The following is a 25,648-nucleotide window of genomic DNA, read 5'->3' on the forward strand; positions in this document are numbered from 1 at the left end:
GAATTTTATGGAATATACTTACTAGCAGTTATGTCTTTCCTTAACTGAGGTACATGTTGAGTGTTGTGTCCCATTTAGCTAATTGAAGAAACCTGTTATAAAAAACGAAACTGAAATCATGTATTTGCAGGATAATAGGATTGCGTTTTAACATTACTTACTTAACAGTAACTTCCTTAACTGAGTCATTATACCTACCACGTTCAGAATTAAGCATATTATAGTGTTAGAAAGAATATCGTCATCGATAGGAATCGTCATCACTTACTTACGGTTGCGATTAAAATATAAATATAATAGTTCGGAGTGCTAAGATCGCGAATAGGAATTGGTTCCTATTCAGGAATTAAGATACTGGTTTTTCATTTTACTACAGCATACTACGGCTTATTTTAGTTTGTCCTATTTGGTATTACACTTTACCCGTAGCCCATTTTGGAGCACCGCACAGCGCATCGGGATGCGCGCGCACCCTCGAATATCGAGCCCGTTCTTTTCTAACCTCAACAAAAATACCCTTAAACAGCTGTTGGCTGATTTCGCTAAATCACGTAACGCCAATGAAATAATCATCACAAGTACTCGCTACGACTAGACGCGTCGGAAACCATTACGAAATGATTTAAAATTAGAATCCGCGTTATTATTTTTCGGTTTACGGTTTTCATTCAGTTTCCAACTGGCACGTTGCGCGTTTACTCGCTCTGTCCCGGTGTTTTTAAATTCTTTACTCTAATCGCACTATTCCAGCGTTTAATCTGTTTTTATATATTTATTATCGCATATTTTATTTTAATGTTTTTTAAGTACCTGCAAACAATGATCTTTGTTGTTTCTTTAATTATAAATTAAGTTTAATTACCGTGTGAATCATGAAACTTTTGTATGATCAGTTTAAATGATATTGTGTTGTGAACTTTTGGTATAATATTATGGAGGATTACGAGTATGACTTCGCGTACGAGTGTCGGGTTGGTATTTTGTGAATTTTTTTCTGAGGCCCTAACACTAACTTTTCAAAGTATGTACTTATAATGTGAGTTTAGCTGACTCGCCATGGTAACTAGTTGTGGGTTGTGGCTGATTTTGGTTCCTGCTTAGGTTATCTTTTTATACAGATATCTTTGGCTTAAATTTCATCAATGTAAATCAATTAGTCTCCGGTTCTATAGGTACCTGGATTTTTATTCCTGTTATAGTTATTTCGATTTAAACACAAGTTCAAACTTATCTGTATTTCTACAGATAAGTTTGAACTTGTGAAAGCGAGTATAAAAACGAGATTTTGAATTTAAACATCGTACATTAGAAGAACAAAGTCATATTTTTGTATTTATTTAAACTGTTTTAGTTAGCTTTACTGATTGATACGACTGATTTTTAATTACTTCTGCTGAACTGATTCTTACGACTTCTCTTGATAAAACAACATTACAATTTAAGAGTACTCTGGGTAACAAATTACAATTGTAACTCTGCAGGGGATAATATCTGCCTATAAACTGTAAGAACTGAAGATCAGCCAATTTCGGTTTGATATTTTACGTATCAAAACATAATATATGTATTTGTATAGATATAATTAAACTGTGAGTTCCAACCTGATAGTACATGGATAACTAGTGATGACCACACTACATAAACCCAGACGAAGTATCCGTCGAAATGATATTGTGGCTAATTCCGTTGTACACAATCTCTAAACTAAACTAAAATGGCACGTCTAAATCTATTGCTATCCCTTTCATAATGTTGCTTGCGGAAAGGATAGCACTAGATTTAGACATATTAATTTAGTTTAATTTAGAGATTGTATACAAGAGAATCGTCCCCAATGTGGGTTAAATAAAGAAATTTAACCTAAAATCGTTTAAATTAAGCCCACCTAATTTTTTTTACCTATAAGTTTTCTTAAGAATGCGGTTTCCATCTTTTCAGCGCCTCGTGGAGGCGATGGCGCCGCGCTCAGCGCGTTCCTTCCGTCAGGAATTCAACATGCAGGATCTTGCAACCACTGAACACACCTACACTACGCATTACACCACTGAGAAGTGAGTATTGTATTTTAATCGGAGGTTTTAGTTTTTATGATGTTAAAATAATTAAGACACTAAGATTCTTAAGTGTATGATTGATATCATAAATTAAAATTTTATTTTATTTGATAAATTAATACAGATACGTCAGGACGTCACACTCAACAGAGCTTGATGGCCATGCACCTATCAAATCAATGACTAACGGCAAATTGAACTCTCCTAACTACACAACAAAAACAATTATCGGCGACGACGACAGACCAGACATAAGAAATCTCAAACGTGTTCATAAAATGTACGAAGGTCCAAATATTATAGAGTCCAGAGGTATTATTCATCCCGAAACGAGGGAAATATTGACTGTCGGCCAAGCAATCAGCATGAGAATATTGGACGTACGAACGGGAAGATTATTGTCCTCTCCTACTACACGACAAACTATGACGATAGAACAAGCGGCCAAAGAAGGTTTAATAGACCCCAAGCTAGCTGCCAGACTGACTGGACCATGCGGAATGACGGAAGATGGAAATGAAGTAACTTTACTGGAAGCAATTCAAAGAGAACTCTACGACGCAGAACAAGGATTGATTGACCCAGCGGAAAAGAGAATCAAGGTGACTGATGAGGGTGAAAGGCCCGGCCAAGGAATGAGTATATCGGACGCGTTAAATCGTGGTCAGGTCGATTTACAAAAAGGTCTCTACAGGCTCTCTAACGGAAGCTACATAACTATTGCGGAAGCCTACCAACGGGGATATCTTATTTACAATGAAATTATCAAAATAAAATCAAGCGCTTTGTCTTTATCTGATGCAATTACTCAAGATCTAGTAGATAATAATGGTTGGATCCTGGACAGAAACTCTGGGGATAGGTTCCAATTAGAAGTTGGGATAAAAAACGAATTAATAAATCCAAATATACGAGAGATAGTAGATCCTAAAAATGATACTAAAATAACAATCGCTGATGCCATAGAAAAGAACATAATTAATACTAAACATTCAAAATATGTTCACAATATAACTAAGGAAAAAATGTCTTTCAAGGAAGCTGCCAGTAAACATTTTATTTGTAAACCAATGACCCTTAAAGATGTTTGTGATAATAATTTAATGACGAATGATGGTAAAATTTTGTCACCAACAAATAGGACACCTTTGAATATTTTAGAAGCAATATCGATTGGCGTGCTTGATAGTGATAATATAAAATGCGTTACCGATACAACCACCGGACAGTTGCTCACATTATCTGAAGCTTTAGGCTCTAGAATAATTCTTCCTGATAATAAGTTCCGTGATAATTTAACTGGAGAAATTTGCACTATACCTGAAGCAGTAGATCGAGGTCTCATAACGTCTGTGTCTCAAAGATCAATTTTTGATATTGATGGTTTTAGAGATCCAAAAACCGGTGAATTCGTTTCCTTCAACACATCGTTAAATAAAGGTAATTTAAAATACGTGAACGGTGAAACTTTCTTAAAATCTGAAAGCGGTGACTTTGTATTTTTAGAAGATTGTCCTAAAGTGTCAATTGTTCGTCCTGAAGTTTTAGAAATGTTTAATCGCAAAATAGGTGTTTTTGAGAATGATAAAGAGTTGACTGTTTTAGACGCAGTGTTCAAAAATATTCTTGATTCTAAAACAGGCTATCTCCTTGATTCTGCGACTAAAAAACCAGTACCATTTAATAAAGCTGTCGAAATGAACATTATTACTCCCGAAGGTGCTGCATTATTAAATTCGTTATTAAATATTACTCTCACTCTCCAAACTGTAACCAAAACTGTTAAAAGGTACGTAACTGTGACAAATACAAATACTTCCCGGAAGTCTGAAACTATAGTTACATTTGCTGAAGCTATACGACGTGGTTTAATAGATGAGACGACACAAACTTTTACAGATCCAACAACGGGTATCGTGTTCTCCATTCAACAAGCGTTAGACGAAGGATTGCTAGGTGTTGACCAAAATGAACCACGAATCGTGCGGCTTTCAGATCGTGTTTCAAAAAAAGATTTGGTCCCCGGTCAAGTAGTAGAATTAAAGATAACGAAGAAATCTTTTATTAAAGATATGCCTTCTAGTCCTGAAAGCAAACTACAACATGATAACAGACCTGAGACTGATAAAAGTCCTGACTATTCAATTAGGGAATCAGTTCAACCGCGAGAAGAAGTAACTCGAGAGATTAGAACTGTAACATTAACATCAGTCACTTCAGATCCATCTGTAACGTCCCATACCATAAAGAAAAACACTATAGAACTACCACGGGGAGGATGGACTTTGAAAGAGTCTATACAACAAAATCTGTTTGATCCAGAAACCGGCATGTTTATTATTCCAGGTACTGATAGGGTTCTTGATCTTCAAGAAGCCGTTAAGCTTAATATTATAAATTCTGAATCAGCTTTAGTTCTTGATACAAAATCTAAAAAACAATTGCCTTTACGGAAAGCTTTAGATGTACATCTCATAGATAGTACAGGTCATTATAAACATGTAACTGGTATATTAACAATGAAAGAAGCTATTGAACGGAAATTTGTTACCTTTGTTATACTTTCGACAAGTATATCTAGCCAAAAAGTGATTACCATCACGTCAGTAGAAGGGATGCCCGATCAAATGGAAATTTCAGAAGTACAACATCCGCCAACGTTTGTTGAAGAGCCCGAGGAACAATCTTTATTAGAACCTGTCCAAGTAGCTCCCGGTGTTATTTACGATCCAGCTACAGCATTAGTTATATCCACTACATCTGGCATTTCTGAGAATATTATTGAAGCTGTAAATCGAGGTGTAGTTCCAAATAATACTGTTCACGTAATTGAACCTACCACTGGAAAACCAATTTCGTACAAACATGCATTACAAAAGGGTATTGTAGATAAAAAGACAGGTGAATATAAAGATCAATCTGGAAAAAGAATTAGCCTTGCAGATGCTGCCAAGGTAGGTCTCATAGCAGTAATCGGAGCACCTTTAGTAGCAGCTTCTAAAGTTATTCAGGTGGTAAGAAATACAATGGTTGTTGATCCAAACACGGGTGAAGAGCTACCTATGGAAGTGGCATATGAACGGGGCCTTGTTGATCCAGTAACGTTTAAAAATTATGAAGATAGTATTACAGAAAATACAGCAGAAATAGAAACAAATGCATTGCAGGCACCACAAACAACGTCTGATATAAGAGCTTTGAACGTTTTAGATCCGGGGAAAAAATTGACAATAGATGAAGCAAACAAGAAGGGCCTTAATGACTACATTTCTTACAAAAAATACAAAGAACCTGTTGAAAACGCAACGGAATCTGATATTATTCAACAAGAAATTGTATCAGATAAATTGATTAAACCTGGTTCTAGTAAAGTGTCGATTTTACAAGCTTTTACTAAACCCATATCAGTTGGTGCAGCAGTCTCTGAAGGTTTTATAACTGTTGAATCTATACAAAACAGTATTTTGGCTGACAACAGAAAAATGACAAACAACAGTACTCTCTTGGGTAAAAAAGAGTCTTCTTCAGATGTTGTTCAACTTCCTAAAAGTCAAATTCTTGAAAAATCTAAATATATTAAACGTGTAACAGATCGTAAAACAGACTCTTCTTTAAGTGACACTAAACCTATAGTCTTGCAAAAGCTTCGGAAACGTGTAGTTATGTCCAGAGAGGCTTTAGAAATGGGTTTAATTGACATGGATACAGCTAATATTTTGGAAGCCATTAAATCTTATAAAGATGAAAAAGGATTACCTATAAATTTGGAAAAAGCTATGGAGTTAGGTTTTGTCGATGAAAATAAGGGTGAAATCATAGATCCAGTACATGGAGATGTTATTTCTATTAAAGAAGCTCTCAAACGGGGCATATTAGATGGTGATGGCCAGAACGAAGTATTAATACCGGTTGCTAGAAGTCTAACTATTTCTGAAGTCTTAGATCAAGGTTTGTTACATCCAACCACTGGAAAAATAATCCATCCAGAAACGGGAAGTCATTTATCTCTAAGAGAAGCTATCATCTGTGACATTGTTGATCCCTTATCAACCATTGCTGTGGAACCTGGACAAAACATAACCCTTTCCGATGCTATTGCAAGAAACATCATAGATAGTGAGAAAAACATCGTTAAAACAAGTAATGGTACACTTGATTTGATTTCCGCTGCAAACGCACAGATATTTCAAGATAAAAAATCTCCTACTTTTATTGAGAATATACCCCCGGCTGGCATAACATTAGCGGTGGCTGTAAAACAAAACATTATTGATCCAATAACAGGTAACATAACGCATCCTCTTACAGGAGAAGTTATTCCTTTAGGTGAAGCTATAGATAGAGGTGTGATAATGAACATACCTTTTCCCCAATCTTCTTCCACTACACCAATAGAGAAAGCAGTAACAGATGGCATAGTTGATCTCCGAGAAGGCACATTTACTGACCCGAAAACGCAGGAAACAATGCCTATTGAAAAAGCTATAGAACAAGGTTTACTTGCAATAAAACCCAACGAGATATCTGAAATAGAGGGAATGGTTACTACTATCACAGAAACTTTCACATCACAACACACCATTACCACTAAAATGGTAGAACTCTTAGCAGATTATGTCTTGGTAAATGCAAACGAATTACAAAATACAAAAACTGGTGAAATAATTCCCATTGATGAAGCAAGACAAAAAGGTATTATTCGAGATGAACATACTAGAAAAGAGCAATTCATAACAAATGATACAAATATCAGTTTTGAAGATGCATTAAATTTAGGTTATATTGATATCGAGCGAGGTACCTTCACTCATCCTAGCACAGGAGAAATGTTAACAATTTCTGAAGCCGTTAACAGTGGTCTTATAAACACCGAAGTTTCTACTGGTAAAACCAAAACTCCTCGAGATAAAGTTAAAGATATAGAAATGCTTGATCTGAATGAAGCGTTTGAATTACTTTTTGATGAAAAGACTCAGAAATTTAGAGATCCAAAATCACCCAATAAAGTAATGACATTTAAAGAGGCGCTCGAAAGAAATGTGATTGATTCCAATTCAGTCATTTATAATTTACAAACTGGCAAACCAGTCTCATTAAAAGAAGCTTTGAATGATGGATTTATTGACAGTAAATCTGGTAAAATCAAAGAAGCCAGTACAGGAAAGGCATTTGATATTAAAAAGGCGGCTAAAATTGGTTTAGTAGCAGTTGTTGCAGCACCAGTTTTAGCAGGCATGGCAATAGTGGAAGGAGCTAAAAATGTAACAAATAAAATGATGATATCTAAGCAAACTGAAGTAGCATCTCAATCACATGGAAAACCTCAAAATAGTGATAGTTTTTGTAAGAAAATTGAAGATATAAAACTGGTAAAAGATGCATCTATTTTAGATCATAAACCGAAATATGAAGAAATTATGAAGTCAAAAATTACCAACACTGATTCTGTCAAAATTTCACCAAGTGATTGTAACGTCAAACCTGTACTATTCCCTTCAGAAACTGTTCAATCTCATACAAGTGAATCGACAAATGTCAACAAAGCTACCGTGAATCCTTTATCAAACATCACAGATAAAAAGAAAGTTGACTTTGTAAATAAAATATCTAAGACATCGGAAGATATTCGAATAAAAAATAAAGAAGTTAATTTGGTTAAACCTACCACAAAATCTGAAATATCTTCATCCATGCCTTTACAAGTAAAACGTGATAGTGAAAACCAAAACAAACCTATAAATACATGCCAAAAAGGTGAAACGACGGTTCCTAAAGATTCATTCACCGTCGATAATTTAACAGAAACCTTTGATATAGCATCAATTCCATTAAAAACTAATAATAAGAAAAATGATGAAAAACCAGAAACTACAATAAAAGAGAAAGAGCCAATCCAAGTTAATTCGAATCAATTAAAGATCCATGAGACATCACCAGATATCAAAGAATTCCACCAAATTACCCCAGATGGAAAAGAAATCACAACAATTGTAAAAACTACAGTTTCTAAAACAGAACCTACTGAATATATTACGGAACATACAAGCACAATTGTTTCAACTAAGGCCTCTAAAGTAACAACAATTGAAGTCACGCAAAACACTTCCACAAGTTATAACGTTGCGGAAGTTTCCGAAACTCACGAACAAAGCGAATATCCTTATACAGTACAATATCCAGATCAAATAGACAAAGCTAATACAAAAATACAAGATTGTATAGATTTATCTGCAGAAAACATAACTAAAAAATCGGAAGAACCGAACAAATTTCCAAAAAGTAATAAAACTGAAAATATTGACGTTACAAGTGATAGGAAAGTACTAAAGACTGACGAAGAAAATCTACAGGTAACAAAACATATTGAATGCCATAAATCGGAAGATCCAGAAAGTGTAATAGAAATAATTAATGAAGGTGATGATATTATAAGAGATTTTAACAAAGAGGCAATTACGCCTGAATCAATAACTATTAAAGATCTCAAATCAGGAAAACAATTTACATTAGAAGAGGCTATAAATGAAGGAATTGTTAACAAAAATACTTTAGAAATTGAAGATAATACTGGTAATAAAATTAGTTTAGCTGATGCTGCTAAATTAGGCTTAGTCGCAATTGTAGGTGCTCCAATTTTTGCGGCGTCAAAATTAGTTGACTTAGTAAAAAAATCTGTGTCATCCGAACCTGATATTGATACTAAGTTTGAAACGCGAACACTTCGAACAAAAGAAATAACGCCAAAAATAATCAGAGGAGATGGAAAAATTACACAACCTCAAGAAATATCGCAAGGAGCAAAGTATCCAAAAAATATTTCACATCCAGAAGTTGTTGAAGTCATTGTAGCTCAAAAGCCTATCGAACATACGGTGTTTGACACAAGTAACATACAAACAATAGCAAATGATGGGAAAACTATGTCAGCATTGTTAATCGATGCTGAAAAGCAACCATTGCGAGTAATTGATGAAATTACCGAACAAAATGTTACTAAAGTTAAATCAGAACCTCTTAAAGTTATTTATGAAAATGTGCCTTTGATTGACGCTATAGCACAAGGCATCATTGAGCCAAAAATTTGTCGAATTGTAATTAATGGTGTAGAGTCTCCACTAACAGTTCAAGATTCTTTAGAACAAGAACAAATCAGTAGATTTGCCACTGTTGATGTAGTATCCAAGAACTGTGTAATTGTAAAAGAAAGTAAACCTAGATATAGTTTGTCTATTTCTCAAAAACTTACTCCAGAAGAACTGTCTGAAATGGGAGTGTATGATATTGAAAAACAGATATTTATCAATCCTAAAACTGGTGTAAAAATTTCTTTCGAAGAACTGGTGTATGGACTCAAAGTTTTTGAGCCATCCTCTATTCTTGTAAAAGATCTAAGTTGCAAATCTGATAAGTATATACCCTTCGATGAAGCCATATCGCGTCCTATTATTGATAAAGCTACTGGTCACATGGTTAATCCTAAAACAGGTAAACGTGTATCATTTTTGGAATGTGTTCAAATCGGGTGGATAGTAGAAACGCCCGAGGACACTTTTATTCCGGAACAGATATCGGTTGAAGCTGCGTTTGAAAAAGGCTTATATAATCCAAAAACTGGTGAAGTTAAAGATGAAAATACAGGTGAGCTAGTCCCTATAGGCGAAGCAGTTCAGAAAGGTCTCATTGATCAAGAATCATTACTTATAAAAATTCCTCGCTCTAGCGAAGTAGTCACCTTAACTGATGCTGTCGAACGTGGGATCATAGAAATACGGGAGGGATTAATTGTCATACTTGAAACTCAGGAAGTTATTGAAATTACGGTGGCTATCAAACGAGGTTTCATAACTATTGCGCGTAGACCGATATCTATAGAAGCCATTATTACTCAAGATATGTACGAACCAATATCTGGCAAAATAAAAGATAGTGTTACTGAACAATTATTAGCTATTAATGATGCTGTAGAAAGAAATATTGTACATCCAACCATATCTGAAATAAAAGACACGGCATTAGAAAAATTCGTAACTTTACACGAAGCTCTCAATACAAAACTAATTAACCCTAATACGGGTAAGTTGAAAGACAAGAAGACTGGTAAAGACATTCCATTAGATGATGCATTAAAGAAAGGTCTTATCGCTACTAAAACAGTTTCATTCTCATTGGGTGACATTATTGAGCTTGGTTACTATTCACCAGATTCATGTCAAATTTTAAATCCCAGAACTGGTGAAACTATTCCCTTACGTAAAGCTATTGAAGATAAGTTGATTGATCCAACAGATATTAAAATAAAAGATGATAAGTCTGAGACGGTTATTTCCTTTGAGCAGGCAGTTAAGTCTGGATTAATAGATTTAGATCGCGGTATAATTACATCACCCTCAGTTAACCTCAAAGATGCGTGTGAAAAGGGATATTTGCTTAGTGATATAAAGCCTTGGTCATTACAAGAAGGTTTAGTTCAAGGATTTTATGATCCTGATACTGGCTTATTAACAATAAACAATTCTACTATGACATTAGACGATGCCATTAAGGTTGGAAATATCAATCAGGAAGTTTTGACAGTTAGGAATTCCGACTCTGGTGAAATGATTTCTCTCGCTGACGCAATTCAAGCAGGTATTATAGATTCGAAAGAAGGAAAAATAAAAGATCCTATTCAAGGTGACAAAATTTCACTTACAGATGCTTCAGAGCGTGGCCTTATACTACCAGCTAAACGGAAACTTAGTTTACCAGAAGCTGTTTTTAAAGGATTCTATGATCCAAAAACAGGCAAGTTCTCAAATCCTCAAAATAAAGATAAAATGCCCACTGATAGAGCCATCAGAAAACGTTTACTAGATCCGCAATCTACGTTAGTACATATTGGAGGTAAAGTTATTCCATTTGAATTTGCGGTTGACAAGGGTATTGTCAATGGTAGAACCGGTACTATTTTATTAGGAGACGAACGGATAGATTTTCGGGAAGCGTTTGAGCGGGGCATATTAGTAGAAGTCCGTAAACCTCTATCACTTATGGAAGCAATTGAAAAAGGAGTGTATAATGAAATTACTGGACTATTCATGGACCCGCAAAGTGGTAAAAAATATACTCTCGCTGATGCTATCAAAAAGAATTTAATCGATCCTCATTCTGTACATATTCGAGATAATAGGTTAGGCAAATGGGATAATATTACTCTATCAGAATCTATAGAAACTGGTGTCATTGATGATAAATCCGGAAAAATAAAAAATATAAACAGTGATAATGAAGAAATAAACCTAGCTAAGGCTTTTGAAATAGGTTTGCTCGTAGATAGTAACGCGCCTATTAGTTTACAAAGGGCGCTTCACCAAGGCCTCTATGACGATGTCACTGGTAAATTTATTGATCCGGTAACTACACGTAAAATCACTTTACACGAAGCTATTAGGCGGTCTATTATAAGTCCAAAATACCTTTGTTATTTTGATAAAAAATCGGAAAAACCATTAACGTTGACAGAATGCTGTCGAAGTGAAATTATTGATAAAAGAAATGGCAAATTTAGTGAACCCGGGTCGGATATTAAAGTGTCTCTGTCTGAGGCTATGAGTTTAGGTCTTATTGTAGACATCGAAAGTGCTGGCTTCTCTCTTTATGAGACTTTGTCTATGAACATGTATGATATTACTGAACTTTTGTTCATACATCCAGTCTCAGAAAGGAGAATTTCACTCAAGACTTCTATTGCTGAAGACTTTGTTAATCCAGAGACATCAATTGTGAAAAACATTCCATCTAGTAAATATATTAAATTAAAGGAAGCTATAGAAACAGGCATTATTGATGAGAATGAAAGTGTGTACGTGTTACCTAACGGAAATCAAATTAATTTATTTGATGCAAAGAACCGCGGTTTGATAGTAACTTCGAAGAGAAATCTTAGTGTAGAAGAAATAATAAGGAACGGTCTTTTCAGAGCTGATAATGGCAAAATAGTAGATCCTAGCACTAACGAATTTGTAGATATAAAAAAAGCGATTGAATCTAATCTTATTAATCCAGAGCTTACGATTGTCAAAGATAATTCCACCGGTAAATTTAAACCACTGCTAAATGCAATACAAGAAGGTGATGTTGATGTTGCTAAAGGTAGGGTATTAGATACTAAAGCAAAGAAAACATATAGTTTGGATATCGCATTTGACAAAGGTTTGCTAGTAACAGTCGTACAACCTCTTACATTACAAAAGATCACTAGACGATATGTTTCAGATACATCCACAGCTAGAGAATCAGTGTTACGAGAGTTTACTTTAGATGAAGCGATAAAATATGAATTTATTAATCCAGATACTGCTCTAATTAAAGATCCCCATAAAAATAAGTATGTGGCATTAAAATTAGCTCTAACTGAAGGTATTATTGACAATAACGCTAAGGGATTATTTGACACTCAAAGCGGTAATTCACGGATGCTCTGTTTCAACTTCGAAAATGGTCTAATCGTTTATATTCGGGAACCCTTAACTTTTGAGCAAGCTATTGAAAACGGTCATCTTAATATAAGTACTGCTCGATTTACTGATCCAGAATCCAACGAAGTACTAACTATTAAAGATGCAGCTTCTTTAGGCTATATAGACCCAGACACAGCGCTTATTAAAGATAATCTTAAAAAGAAGCTAGTAAAGCTTCCTGAGGCTTTCCGCAAAGGCTTGATGGACGCTGAAAAGGGTAACATTCTAGACACGGATACCTCCAAGCTAAATACACTTAGCGCGGCATTAGAGAGTGGATTGCTTACAACACCAAAGAAAAGTTTTACACTCATTGAAACTTTGAACTTCGGAATTTATAACCCAACTACAGGTGCATTAAACGACCCTTTCATAACCACAAGCGTCATCGATCGGAAAAGATTAACTTTAGGTGCAGCGATCCAACAGGGTATAGTTGATCCATCTAGTACTGTAGTAAAGGAACCAGAAACTGGCAAGATATGGTCATTGGTACAAGCAATAGAACAACAGCTCGTGAACCCCGCTGAAGGGAGACTCGTTATTGATCCGCAGAAAGGAATCAGTCTTGATTTAGTCAAAGCTCTTAAAAAGGGATATTTGCTGCCAGCAGAAACGAGGGTGAGTTACACTTATTTTATATATTTTTTTGCTTCGATCAAGCAAAGGTATTGCTTTACAACTTTCTATTATACTATTTCCACTCTTTAGACGGTGATCTATTTTACTTAAGTGTTTGGCTTAAACATTGGCATGGCACTACAACACCCCCATGACTTAGTCAATAACTGGGTTATAGGCTAAAGTTAATTTCAAATATATTTTTTAAATATTGAAACTTAATTACCTATAGCTTAGTCAACAATTCATTTGATCAATATGTTTTGCCATCAATTTCAAAGTAGTTCAGCACAAAAACTATCATAAGGGTCGAAATTACATTAAGAAGCAAACTTGTAGGAATAATAATATTATTTATCGCAACTCTTTTTAGTCGTTACATTCTAATTTTGCAGTAAATGTAGGAACAAAACAAATACGCAATAGTTCTATGACAATGCAGTAGTCATTTTTTTCGATTTGTCTTGTGTTGTTTATAGATGCTTAACTTTAGATTTTCTTTTGCTCGATAATTGACAGTTTTCCAACTTTTCGTTTCATTATTATTATAAATTATTGTTAAGTTTGTTGTAAAAGATAAATCTTGTTTTTAATATTATCCATTAAAAAAATTCAAAATGTTAATTTAACATTATAATGAAAGCTGTCAAGATCAGTGAAACAAATGATGATGTGCTTATCCACTTTGTAATAAGGCTCGATGTATGTTGTTTTTTATTTCCAGCCGTTGCCTGCGATGCTAAAGAGCCCTTTTGAGCTAAATCGTGAATGCTTGCCTTTGAGGGATCATATTAACGACGATTTTAAGAACCATCACCGTATCGCCAATTACCTAACCCCCATATTCACTTTGTGCTAAGAGTTATATCAGGGAGATCGAAATGGACATTACTTTTGTCTCGACCTGTATTTCATCGAACTCCCGCTTTCCTATTTTTGCTTCCTCATAATATGGAAACCAGCTAATTATGACTGCTGGTTTTATAATGTTTTTGAAATTCGATTTACTTGCCATTACCTCTTTTACCTTGTGTTCCGATATACTCATTCCATGTGAACGTGCTCAAAATTTTTCGGAATGCATGAATTATATATTTAAACTATTACAATTCCGATAATAAGGCGGTACTCGCGATGCAAACATTCACAATATCAAATGGTAAAACATTTTCTACAAACACAAACACCAAAGGTAGTATTCAAATTCATTATAGTCTTAATTATAGGCGCTCTATTTGTGTGAGAACTTATTTCATTTGATAGATTTTTTACATTTTTATAATCTTAAAGGGGGTTGTATGAATGAAATAGGATCTCATAGTTAATGTAATAAATATAAATTCGTCCGAATCAAACTATTTCCGCCTTTTCGTGTACATTTTCTATGACTCTGTACTATAATCTCGTTTACGTCACAAAAATCTTTTATTTTAAAGTTTCAGATTTCCCCGTAAGGTATAATTATGTATTTTACTTTTTAACAATTAACTTATGAATTAAAAATTAATAATAACATATTCTGAAAATGTTGATACCATTTCTCAGTTTTGTAATATTCATCTAGCAAATGTCAAAAACATATTGTACATTCAGTTTTGACATTTGTGAATGTTTCACTGCTTGCATGCAATGCTTTTTGCACCTAGTTCTGTGTTTCACGCAACAATTGGACTGGTTGTGTCTTGTCATTTTCACGCTCTTGTAAATTGGCCTCTTTCGTCTTATCAGTGTCTTTTGCATTTCTAGGGAAATTGTTGGCTTCAATGCATAGTCGTTTGCTGGTAGATTAAGCTTACATTTCAGATATCTTGTGAATGACTTAGCAACTTAGCTGAGTCGTTTACTCTTTCGTTTGTTCCTGTCAATAGATAAAAAAATTTATTCAGAACGTGTGGTGTTGCCTGATATTACTTCATTGTAAATAAATAGCACTGTAAATTCACATCAGTAGTTATAGTCACAGTAACTGATTGCACTTCAATTTAGATGTATGTAAAAACATTTCAACGTAGTTTAGAAACAAAGCACCTGTGCTGCTCTTAAAAGAGCTTGTATATTTTGAATATCGCTCTAAACGGAAAGATCATAAATTGACCTATTTATTTTGATGTATAGCAAGCAGTTGAAGAGAAATACAGGCTTTGCGATGAGACTCTTTCGAAATTATTGGAATGGATCGCTGTTGTCGAAGAACGATTGGCCAATCAGGAAGGGGTGAAAGAGGACATGGATGAACTCCGCAATCAGATCAACATACTCAAGGTATGTAATCGTTCTCAGGAATTAATCAAAATTTGTCACCCACACATTTGTCTACACATTCAAATTAATGTTGCAGCTCATCAAGGACGATCTTGAAAGTCACCAACGCCAAGTGTCCGCGTGCGCGGATCAAGCCAAACAGCTTCTTGTTTCCGGCGGCGATGTCCTGGCGCCACATGAGGTTTGTCGGATACTTTTGTTATAAAATAATTATAATATTATGCAAGATATATAATATGTAATAATATTATGCATAAAATTGAATTAGTTAATAAGTTAGATAACAAATATTATAATTAGGTATAGATATAGTTAAGTATTATTATAGTAAAATTTAAAATTGAATTTGTAATGCATGCGTCTGTGTTAGTAGTTACTAAAATGTATATATAATTAATCTTAATGTAAGTGAACAGTATGTTCTTTTTGAGAATAAATTCTTTAAACCGATGTGTGGAATTCATCACATCTTTCCCTGAGTTTCACCACTCCACAGAATAGATAACAGTACCACACCAAGTTCTCAGCCTTCCTCATCTAGTCACTTCTCTTTCACAACTAGGACCTCTGATAATAATTATTTTGTTAATTTAACGTAGGTTGCGGCTCTAGAACGTGGAGTGAGACAGCTTAAACAACGCTGTGACAAATGTTCCGATAAATGTGATAGGATGCTCCGGCGTCTTATCGCAGCAAGAGACGAACTCGCCAAATTTACGTAAGTGTCATTACTAATGTTCAATAATTTATTATTGTCTTAACATGGGATACATTCTGTTATTGTATTTTGATTTTTTAATAGGAATGAACTAAATACGTTCAACTCTTGGATGGAAAGCGCGTACCGCACGCTCGAAGACAAGGAAGTGGCTTTGTCCAAATTAGACAATTTGAGCGGCCAAAGTGAAGACGTACGTGAATTTGTGTCAGATGTGATTGCGCACCAAGCCGACCTTAGATTCATCACTATGTCCGCTCAGAAGTTCGTCGATGAGAGCAAGGTAAGAATTGAAATTTTTAAAACAGACAAGGAGATTTTTTAATGTTTGATAATTTAGTATTCTTAGTCATCGCCTTAAGAAATCATAAATTTACAAATTGACCCAGTTTGTAATCGAGGCTTGGCACCACCTAGTTACATAGAAAACGGCGAATACGGCCAGAGAGGCTCGCAAAAATCATCAATGAGATTTAAAGTCACTAAATTGCTTTTAGTTTTAGTTTATGGTTTCCGTTGCTAACATTCTTACGATTTTTCAGGAATTCCTAGCACTCCTCAACGACTACCGTACTACGTTACCTGCGCGACTATCACACGTGCCTGTCCCAGTGGACAGCGTCGTGAGAGAGCACGCGGCGCTGGCCAGGAGGAGACACTCGGACTTGGCCAACAGAGCGCAGCGACTGCTGGACAGACTCAGGACGGCGACTGATGGCTCCGCGAGATACAGGGACGCGATACAACGGGCTCAGAGGTGGATGCAGACAGTGAGTTGATTGTTATCAATCTATTCACAACCTAATCTAGTATCTTGGGGATATATTGTAACGATTGTATTAAGTAAATTTTTGTGATATATTAGCTGATCCGCCCGGTTTCGCTACAGATGGAATTTGATATATGTACTTACATATAAAACACATAATGTATAACCTATATAAGGGAGCCGCTGGATTCAGGCGGCGCAAGACCGAGGCGTGTGGAAGTCCCACAAGAGACCTATGTCCAGCAGTGGACGTCTATCGGTTGAAGATGATATAAACTATGTTACTTCTGGATAAAGTCGCTTTCTAATGGTGAAAGAAATATTAAAATCGGTTCAGGAGTTTATTGATTACAAGCAAACAAATATTTTATTTTTATAATATTAAATATTAATTTTTTAAATAACTAGAGTAAGTCATATACGCTGAATCGTTTTTTTTGCAAATTCCCAAAATTCTGCATTTTTGAGTTAAATTAGTACGTTGTTAAGCGTGCGCTATGTGTTGATTAGGTGGAGCCTCAAGTACGCGCGGTGCTGACGGAGGCGGTGGGCGGCGAGCCGCGCGCGGTGGACACGCAGCTGTCGCGGGCCAAGGCGCTGCACACTGAGATCCTCTCGCAGGGGCGACTCATTGACAACGCTAAGGACGTAAGTTTTATTTCAATGATTGAATGTATGCTGTGAGTAAATCGTCTCAAAGTATACTTGAATATATATATATATGAAATGAACAGATTGCACCCCAGAACACTACACTACGCGTCAGAAAATATTGTATATCGACCTTTAGAAAGATATAGCGGTTTCGTAGAGCGTTGTCTCTGTCGCTGAGACCAACAAAACGTCACATAGGTATGAGTGACAGAGACAACGCTCTACTAAGCCGAAATCTCATTCTAAAGGTCTCTAAAGGTACAATATTTATTGCCGGCTACTGTACGTTGTTGTTGCTGCTTACGTATAGTGTTGTCCTTGTCGCGCTTACTCGGCCCTAGCTTTTGGACTCTAGAACAAACCCAGACACAATTTGTGTGTGTTCGGACAGGCTGGTGCTCCAGTAGTAGTACCTAATACAGTAAATAAATTAGGGGGGGGGGGGGGGCTTGGCCAAAACCTACACTGATTCGAACTTTGAAGGACGCGATTGCGTAACAGGAAGCTAACATAACAGCGTTGTTCAAAGAACTGAAAATAATACTCAAATCATCTTGTCTAGGCATGCGACCAACTCGTGAAATCTCTAGAAAGCAACCTCACACCTTCCGAAATTAGACAACTGGAAGTACCTGTGATAGAAATAACGGGGAGGTACAACGAACTGAGCGACGCAGTGGGCTCGCGGTGCTCCGAGCTCGAGGCCGCGCTGCTGCAGTGCCAGGGGCTGCAAGACGCCGCCGAGACGCAGGCGCAGTGGCTGACTGGCGTGGAGAGTAACTTCAAGTAAGTGATAAAAAAAATACCCGGCTGAGTTTGTTGTGGGTTTGTTTGGAATCCTCGTAGCTTTAGTTTTAAGTTAACGTCATTAATTATCACCACTACATCACTGTATTGCAAATTCAACAAGTGACTATCAGAAAGTGTGTACAATAATACCCAATCTGAATAAACGATTTGAGTTAGAAGATAAAACGTTTATGTCTAAACCAGCTGGCCCACCCTAACTTTGATTGAAATTTAAACTAGTGCTTTTTCGCACGGAGCATTATAAGGGATAACAATACATTTAGAACTACGTCATTTTTAGTTCAAAGATTGTGTACAGCAAAATTAGCCACAACGTGTCTATTTCTGTTGAGCACAATGTATAAACGGTTTTCAAAGTCTTGTGCTATCCTTTTCCACAGGGAGCATTATGAAAGGGATAGCACTAGTTTTATTGTTCAGCAGAATTAGCGACTAGCGGAATAGGCTAAAATTCACAGTTGCAGCAAGCAATTTTACAGAAACTTTTATTTGCTAATGCCAAGTAGAATGGAAAACCAAGAGTCTTACTTTGTGTCCAATTTTTACTCGATGTTATTATTATACGTTCAAATTATCTTTCAGGGGTCAAGTGAAACCCGTTTCTCTTATCCGAGAGAGGCTCGACGAGCAAGTTCGCGAGCAAAGGCTCGGTCACTCCGAGATTGAAGCCCGCAGACCGACACTAAACAAGCTATTGTCTTCTGCAAGGGATGCGGCTTTAACGCCTTCTAACGCCAGAATTGCTAAGAAGCTTGAGCAAAGAGCTGAAGATATTTATGCTAGGTAAGCCAGTGGTATACAATATACAAATAAATTTAGCATTAAATAAGATGTTAGAACAACTCATTCCCAAGCTTTTTTAGATATCTCCTATAATGTCTTCTAGGAACTTATTATAAAACGTACACACTTATCAATAAATGAATTGCTAAGTTTACATAGCATTTTTGTTTCTAGTAATTAGATAGTCATATTCACATAACAAACCATCCCCTGTTTGTTGTCATAGGTACGAAAAGCTACTAGAGCGTTCATTCAAACGCGGACAATTCCTGGAAGAGGTATCAGTGGAACTAATGCAGTTCACCCAACAAGCGACGACGTTGGAGTCGGCGCACTCCCAACTCGCAGAGCTAGCCGACTCGCGCGACGACCGGCACAGGTTGGCCGATCTAGCGAGTGCTCGAGACAAGCAAATGCCGCTGCTGGAAGAGTGCTTGCGGAACGGCAAACAACTCATCTCCAAGAAGGATGTCACTGATACTCACGTCGTACGCGACAGGATGAAGGTGCGTAAAGTCTGTCATGTCATACGACGCTGAAAGTGTCGATGTCGCCGAATGTAGTTACATAATATCTTTGTATTCTTGAACCCGTCTTTCCCTATCTTGTGGGTAGTCGTCTTGAAAAGGCATTGAAGGCCTGAATGGCTTTCCTGCGAGCGTTGCAGCACCGATCTGCACTGCAATGGCTAACAGACCACAATAGACGTACACGACTGACATCAACGTCGTACGAATTCAGACCTAAATGAAGCGTGTTGGACGCTTGATCCACGACAGACGAAGCAAAATATCTTACTGTCGCCTACCAAACATCCATCGTTGCTGTTTTTGATCTGAAATCAAATAATATTCCATTAAAGATGTATCTTTTTTGTTGCTCAATGATTTCATAATACTTTTAGGCCTTGGAGAACCAATGGCGTGACTTCAACGTCTCGTTAGAAGAGAAGCAAAAACTATCTCAGCAAAGAGCCAACCAGCTCAGCCAATACGAATCATTGAGGATACAGGTATGAAATCCATTGCTTTTCAAAGTAGTTTTCTTATATTTATATCCCTCTATCATTTTGATCAACGTATCCAAACTCTCAAGAGGATTTTAATTTTTGAAGTAAGACTTCTTTAGACGCGACTTGAGAGATTGTTTGAGAGTAACTCAGATCTATTTCGGGCCGCCAAATATTATCATTTAAGCTCTTATGAGACCGCCATCTTTTGTTGACGTGGTACCAAGTGACATAGACTAAATGCGCTATTTTTTACTGACTAGGTACATGATTTGAAAAAAACTTGCCAACTTATTTTCAAAAAATGTGATCCGCGCTACTTTTTTTTAGTTCAACCGCGAGTGAACATTAAACGTATTATTTATTTTTCTTGTATTCATCCAGGTTTTGGAATGGCTCCAAACAATGGAAAACCGAGTTGGACATCTACGTCCAGTTGCCGTCGACTTAGATATCATCAAACACCAGCAAGATGAACTGAGACCGCTCACAAAGGACTACAGGGACTTCTCCGTCAATATTGACAAGGTTTGTTGACCAAATATAAGGTCTTTATGGCTTATTAAGTACAAACAAATACTATGAATTAATTTCGCAATCAGCCCGTCCTTTGACGCATAGGCCTCCTGAAAGTGTTTAATACCTAATTATTTTTCTTCTACTACTATTTGTTTCTAATCGTTCGTACAAATATTTACAGCACTGCAATGCCCTGTTTTGTTTGTTGTTTATTGTGCTTTGTTTGCCCTTTTGTCTCCATACATTTCATAGGGTATTTATTATCTTATTACATTATTTAGTGCATAAAAAGTAGCGAAGTTTTCATTTATCAGCTATATTTGAACTTTGAACAAATCCAAGTATTATATTTAAATCACGTTTAAACTATTTAAAATTTACGTTGACTAATTTGACAGGTGGACAGCAGATTATTTTTTATCGTTTAGTTGCAGTATGCACATCTCTTCTCCGCTTCGCTTCAGTCGATAGGCACCTAAATATGCTGTCTCTTTCATACTGTAGGAGAAAGAAAGAAATGCGTTCAACATAGTTTAATTTGTTCAGGTGAACGAAGCCGGCGCGGCGTACGAGGCGTTGACGCGCGGCGAGCGCGCGGACAGTCCGCACCGGAAGAGGCAACTCTACAGCCCCACCAAGCGACAGACGCCCAGTGAGTGTGCAGCTTTATTTATATGTATATCTAGTTTATCTTTTCTCTTTGTAAATAATAATATTATCTTGCTGTAATTACCATAATACTCAGCCATTGAATTTGAATTCTTTGCCTTTATGTTGTCAACTATCAATTGGACGGAAAATCTACAATATGTAGCAAAATATTGCTACTTAATAAGTACCGAATCTATAAAACTAAGAGTCCTTTAGAAAGTGATTCAGAATTTTGATCATTTTGAAAAAGCAACTAGGCAAACTTCAGCTTTAAACTTTCAAATATAATAACGTGACTTATTCTGTTTTACATAATTTATTTCATAATTTTAACTGAACTGACAGGTATTAAACTAGTGTTATCCTTTTCCGCAGAGAGTATTGTGGAAGAAGTAGCAATACATTTTGATCTGTCATTTTAGTTTAGAGATTGTGTACAACAGAATTAGCTACAATTAAACAGAACATTGACAACAAAAATGACAGTCTAGGTTGTAATACCGTTTTCACAATTTTCCCTGTGGCAAATTATAGGAGGTAGTATTTAAGAGGTTAGTGTTGAATACCGTTTTGTAACACAGGCCGCGTGGAAGGCCGCTCGCCCTCGCCCGGTAAGGCACGCGGGCTGGTGAGCCCCGCCTCCGCACACTCGGCGTCGTCAGGGTTCTCCTCGCGCCGTTCCAGCCAGGACGGCTTCCATCTTGAAGGTACGTTATAGTAAAATCTACAGTGTTTGTACAAATAAACCACTATCCAAGGAATTTGACCTAATAATGTGGCTAATGCTGTGGTACACAATCTCTTAACTAAATCAACAGGTCCTTTTTCAAGAAAAGGATAGCACTAGCTTTAGACTCGTTATACTTTAGTTTACTTTAAAGTTTGTTTTAAACAGAATTTTAAAGTAATAAAAACAGTACCCAGTCCCTGGCAGAAAATATTGTACGTCGACCTTTAGATAGGGATAGCGGCTTACAGAGCGTTGTCTCTGTCGTTGAGACCGACAAAACGTCACATAGGTATGAGCGGCGGAGACAAAGCTCTACAAAGCCGAAATCTCATTCTAAAGGTTGATGTACAATATTTCTTGTCGGCTGCTGTATGTAAATCTCGGTTCAAAGATAACTTTCAATGTTTTTATCATTTCGTGAAAATAAGACATAAGTGTGACAATAGTTGCAAATCACAATGCAATATAAGATCAGAGCATTGAAATAACTGTCTCGTGTATTTAATGAATGAATGTTATGCATGTCAATATTTTTTCTCAGAATTATCACCAGTGCAACAACAGATATCTGAAATCAACAACAGATACGAACTATTGGGAACCAAACTAGCGGACAGGCAGTCAGAATTGGACTCTGTTAGGGAAGAAGTCAGGAAGCATCTCGATAGCCTCCGAGCCCTTAACACTTTCCTAGACAAGGTCAGTATATACAAGAAAAATGTATCCGTCGTAATCGCAATCGTTAGCAAATTTACCGTATCTTAAATGATGTTTTCTTCTATATTTATATTTAAAATTGTTCTCATGTAAGTAAACTTTTGTTCTTTTTTGAGAAAATAAAGTCTTTAAACCTAATTGATTGGCTGAGAAAAATGTGAATTGTGAACAACCAATCAAGGGGTATTTGTTGTCGATTGCGATTACGATGAATACGTCTTTCTTTCACAATCGGGGGGCTGCTGTCATTTAAACTCCAATTAATTTAAATGAAAGCAGCCCAGGGAGCGACACTCTCTTTTTAATTTAGTATTCAGGGATAAGGTATAACAAAGTACTTGTTTATTTAATACTAAAAATATGTGCAGGTCCAAAGGCAACTTCCCAAGGAGTCAGTTCCAAATAATAAAGAAGAAGCTGACAAAACTATCAAGCAAGCGCGTGCAGTGCTTGAGGAGATGTATGAAAAGCAAAGCATTCTGGACTCAACTAAAACTCAGGTAAATAGATTGAAAAAACTAATTGTACGACAAAAGACTAAATATTCTGCTATTTTAGTACGTATGACACCGTATGCTTCTCTCATAGAACGGTCGGAGTTTCATAATGAATTCGCGTTTATTCATCGATATTCCGGATGACATATTTTCGTACATGTAACAGTACATTATACTTTTGATAATCTGTACTTTTATAAAACTAGATGATGCCCGCGACTTTATCCGCGTGGATTTAGGTTTTTTTTAAATCCCGCGGGAACTCTTCGATTTTCCGTGATAAAAAGTAGTCTATGTCCATCCCCAGGATGTAAGCTAACTCTGTACCAAAATTCATCAAAATCGGTTAAACGGTTGGGCCGTGAAAAGCTAGCAGACAGACAGGCATACTTTCGCATTTATAATATTAGTATGGATTATTAAAGATTCGTGGTATGGATGTCTATAAAAACTTAGATGTATTTGTGATCAGGTCCGAGAACTGTTACGTCGTAAACAAACCGTTGAAGGTGCAGATCGGTTACACGACGAGTGTGAAGAAGTGGCTTCGAGGTGGAAAGCTCTACATGAAGCATTCAAAGACAAGTAAGTTATTGTGGCCATAGTATGTAGTGACTTTCATTGCATTGATTACTATAACATTTTAGCAAAAACTTCTCTATGTAGTGACTCTTTAATTTTACGTTGAATATTTAATTTCTTAAACCGATAACTAATGTTAGTCAACTTGAATTTATCATACAGGTAGATATTTACTGCATATACAATCATTAAATTAAATGGGAGCATATGAGTTGATGTTTAAAGCTTCTGATTGTTCCATGAAGCACAATTCTCAGTGAATTAAAATCCCTTTTGAACATTATTTTATCTTCTTATTATTGAATGTACTTAAATTTCTACTATCTTATCATGTGAAATCACCTGGAATAATTGTTTGCTAAATTACTGAAATAATGCCCGATTGGGCAAAACAACTGATATTCGTTTTCCCCCAGGATCCGCGTGATGGAGGAAATGAAAGACTTCCACGACACACACGCGTCCCTCTCGCAGTGGCTCGGCTCCAAGGAGCGCATGATGGCGGCGCTTGGACCCATCTCGTCCGACTCGCGGGTGGTGCAGACTCAAGTGCAACAGGTTAGTTTGGGATGACAGAAGAAAGTAGATCTCCGCTTCTGTGGTCTAAGGAAGATAGTTTAAAGCCAAAGGAAAACTTTGTGAGACTTTTAGGATGAGATCTATAGAGCGCACTCTGACTTAGCTTAGACTTAAGACAGAGTTAAAACAGGACAGAGCTATATCCCTCACATAAATCTATCTCGTTTTAACTCAATCTTAAGTCTGAGTAGAGATAGATCTTAGCCTTAGTTCACCGTAAAATTGGTCTTGAACAAAAAATGAGACGATCCAATTTACGGGCACGCCAAATATGCAGGATTGAGAAAAAACTGTTGAAAAAACGGTAAAAAAACATCCCTACCAGCCTTGCCAGTATGTGATTAGACCAAATTTTGGGTTGAATGTTACTTGCATGACTACAATACTTAATAACCTGAAGTCACTTTGTTTGTTGTGAAGGATGTAGTCTAGGTGGAACTAGCCTGGGAGAGGTATGGCAGTTCTTTATTAAACCTACCACCTAGACTACATCCTTATTCATTACTTACCACCATGTGATATCGCAGTCAACGTCTTACTTGTTGTGATTAAAAGATGTTTGTTTCTAAACTAGGTGCAAGTCCTGCGGGAAGAGTTCCGCAGTCAACAACCTCAATTGGTACATCTGGAAGAAGTGGCTCACACTGTCCTGCAGAGGTTGCCCGATAACGATCCCGAAGCGAACAAGTTGCGACAGAAACTGAAACTGTTGCAAGACCGCTGGAACGATCTCCTCAACAAGTAAGTTATTTGATGACTCCAGTACACAATGACCTAATGCATTCGACAACAGTGCTTTGAGTTTGGTATTCGGCAAACTTCTAGGTGCCCTTCTGTTCTCCCCTTAACCATTCTGTTTGCCCTCAGATTGGAACAACGCGCAGAAAGCTTGGGCGCGGCTGCGGACACGTCCAGGGAACTTGACGCCGGCCTCACTCGACTCAGGAACGCGTTGCATGCGATATCTGACAAGTTGGACGACGTGTCGGCACAACGCGAACCCGCCGATCAACTGCGGGAGGTTGAGGTAGATTGGATGACTCGTTTAGATATCGAAGTATATTATTATGTCAGATGCTCCCGAATCTAATTTTCGTCAACGTTTTCCGCAAAAATATTAACCGTTGAGGCTTAGTTATGGGCCCCATTGGCAGTGCTTTGGCTAAGGAATCCAAAAATGGCGTATTTTGATTA

At 36.7% G+C, this 25,648-nt stretch overlaps 1 protein-coding gene across 20 annotated transcripts in view; it reads left to right on the top strand.

Annotated features, from left to right (window-relative positions):
- The window catches only part of shot (dystonin-like protein short stop), a 263,692-nt gene that overhangs the window by 189,253 nt on the left and 48,791 nt on the right, over window positions 1–25,648 (top strand). For 15 of the 20 annotated variants that reach the window (XM_069499573.1, XM_069499572.1, XM_069499576.1 and 12 more), the window contains 21 exons: window positions 1,939–2,051; window positions 2,179–13,174; window positions 15,290–15,436; window positions 15,513–15,617; window positions 16,036–16,154; window positions 16,239–16,437; window positions 16,697–16,924; window positions 17,434–17,571; window positions 18,140–18,363; window positions 18,970–19,170; window positions 19,397–19,676; window positions 20,075–20,182; window positions 20,564–20,707; window positions 21,245–21,350; window positions 21,931–22,056; window positions 22,621–22,778; window positions 23,165–23,296; window positions 23,766–23,878; window positions 24,292–24,433; window positions 25,029–25,195; window positions 25,322–25,481. In XM_069499573.1, the coding sequence (XP_069355674.1) occupies window positions 1,939–2,051; window positions 2,179–13,174; window positions 15,290–15,436; window positions 15,513–15,617; window positions 16,036–16,154; window positions 16,239–16,437; window positions 16,697–16,924; window positions 17,434–17,571; window positions 18,140–18,363; window positions 18,970–19,170; window positions 19,397–19,676; window positions 20,075–20,182; window positions 20,564–20,707; window positions 21,245–21,350; window positions 21,931–22,056; window positions 22,621–22,778; window positions 23,165–23,296; window positions 23,766–23,878; window positions 24,292–24,433; window positions 25,029–25,195; window positions 25,322–25,481 (14,106 nt within the window). Of the gene's footprint in view, window positions 1–800; window positions 972–1,938; window positions 2,052–2,178; window positions 13,175–15,289; window positions 15,437–15,512; window positions 15,618–16,035; window positions 16,155–16,238; window positions 16,438–16,696; window positions 16,925–17,433; window positions 17,572–18,139; window positions 18,364–18,969; window positions 19,171–19,396; window positions 19,677–20,074; window positions 20,183–20,563; window positions 20,708–21,244; window positions 21,351–21,930; window positions 22,057–22,620; window positions 22,779–23,164; window positions 23,297–23,765; window positions 23,879–24,291; window positions 24,434–25,028; window positions 25,196–25,321; window positions 25,482–25,648 lie in introns of those variants that run through there. The other 5 variants (XM_069499585.1, XM_069499586.1, XM_069499580.1 and 2 more) reach the window with 3 other exon arrangements.

The sequence above is a fragment of the Maniola hyperantus genome, chromosome 7, assembly GCF_902806685.2.
Source record: "Maniola hyperantus chromosome 7, iAphHyp1.2, whole genome shotgun sequence".
In the NCBI taxonomy this organism is placed as follows: Eukaryota; Metazoa; Arthropoda; class Insecta; order Lepidoptera; family Nymphalidae; genus Maniola; species Maniola hyperantus.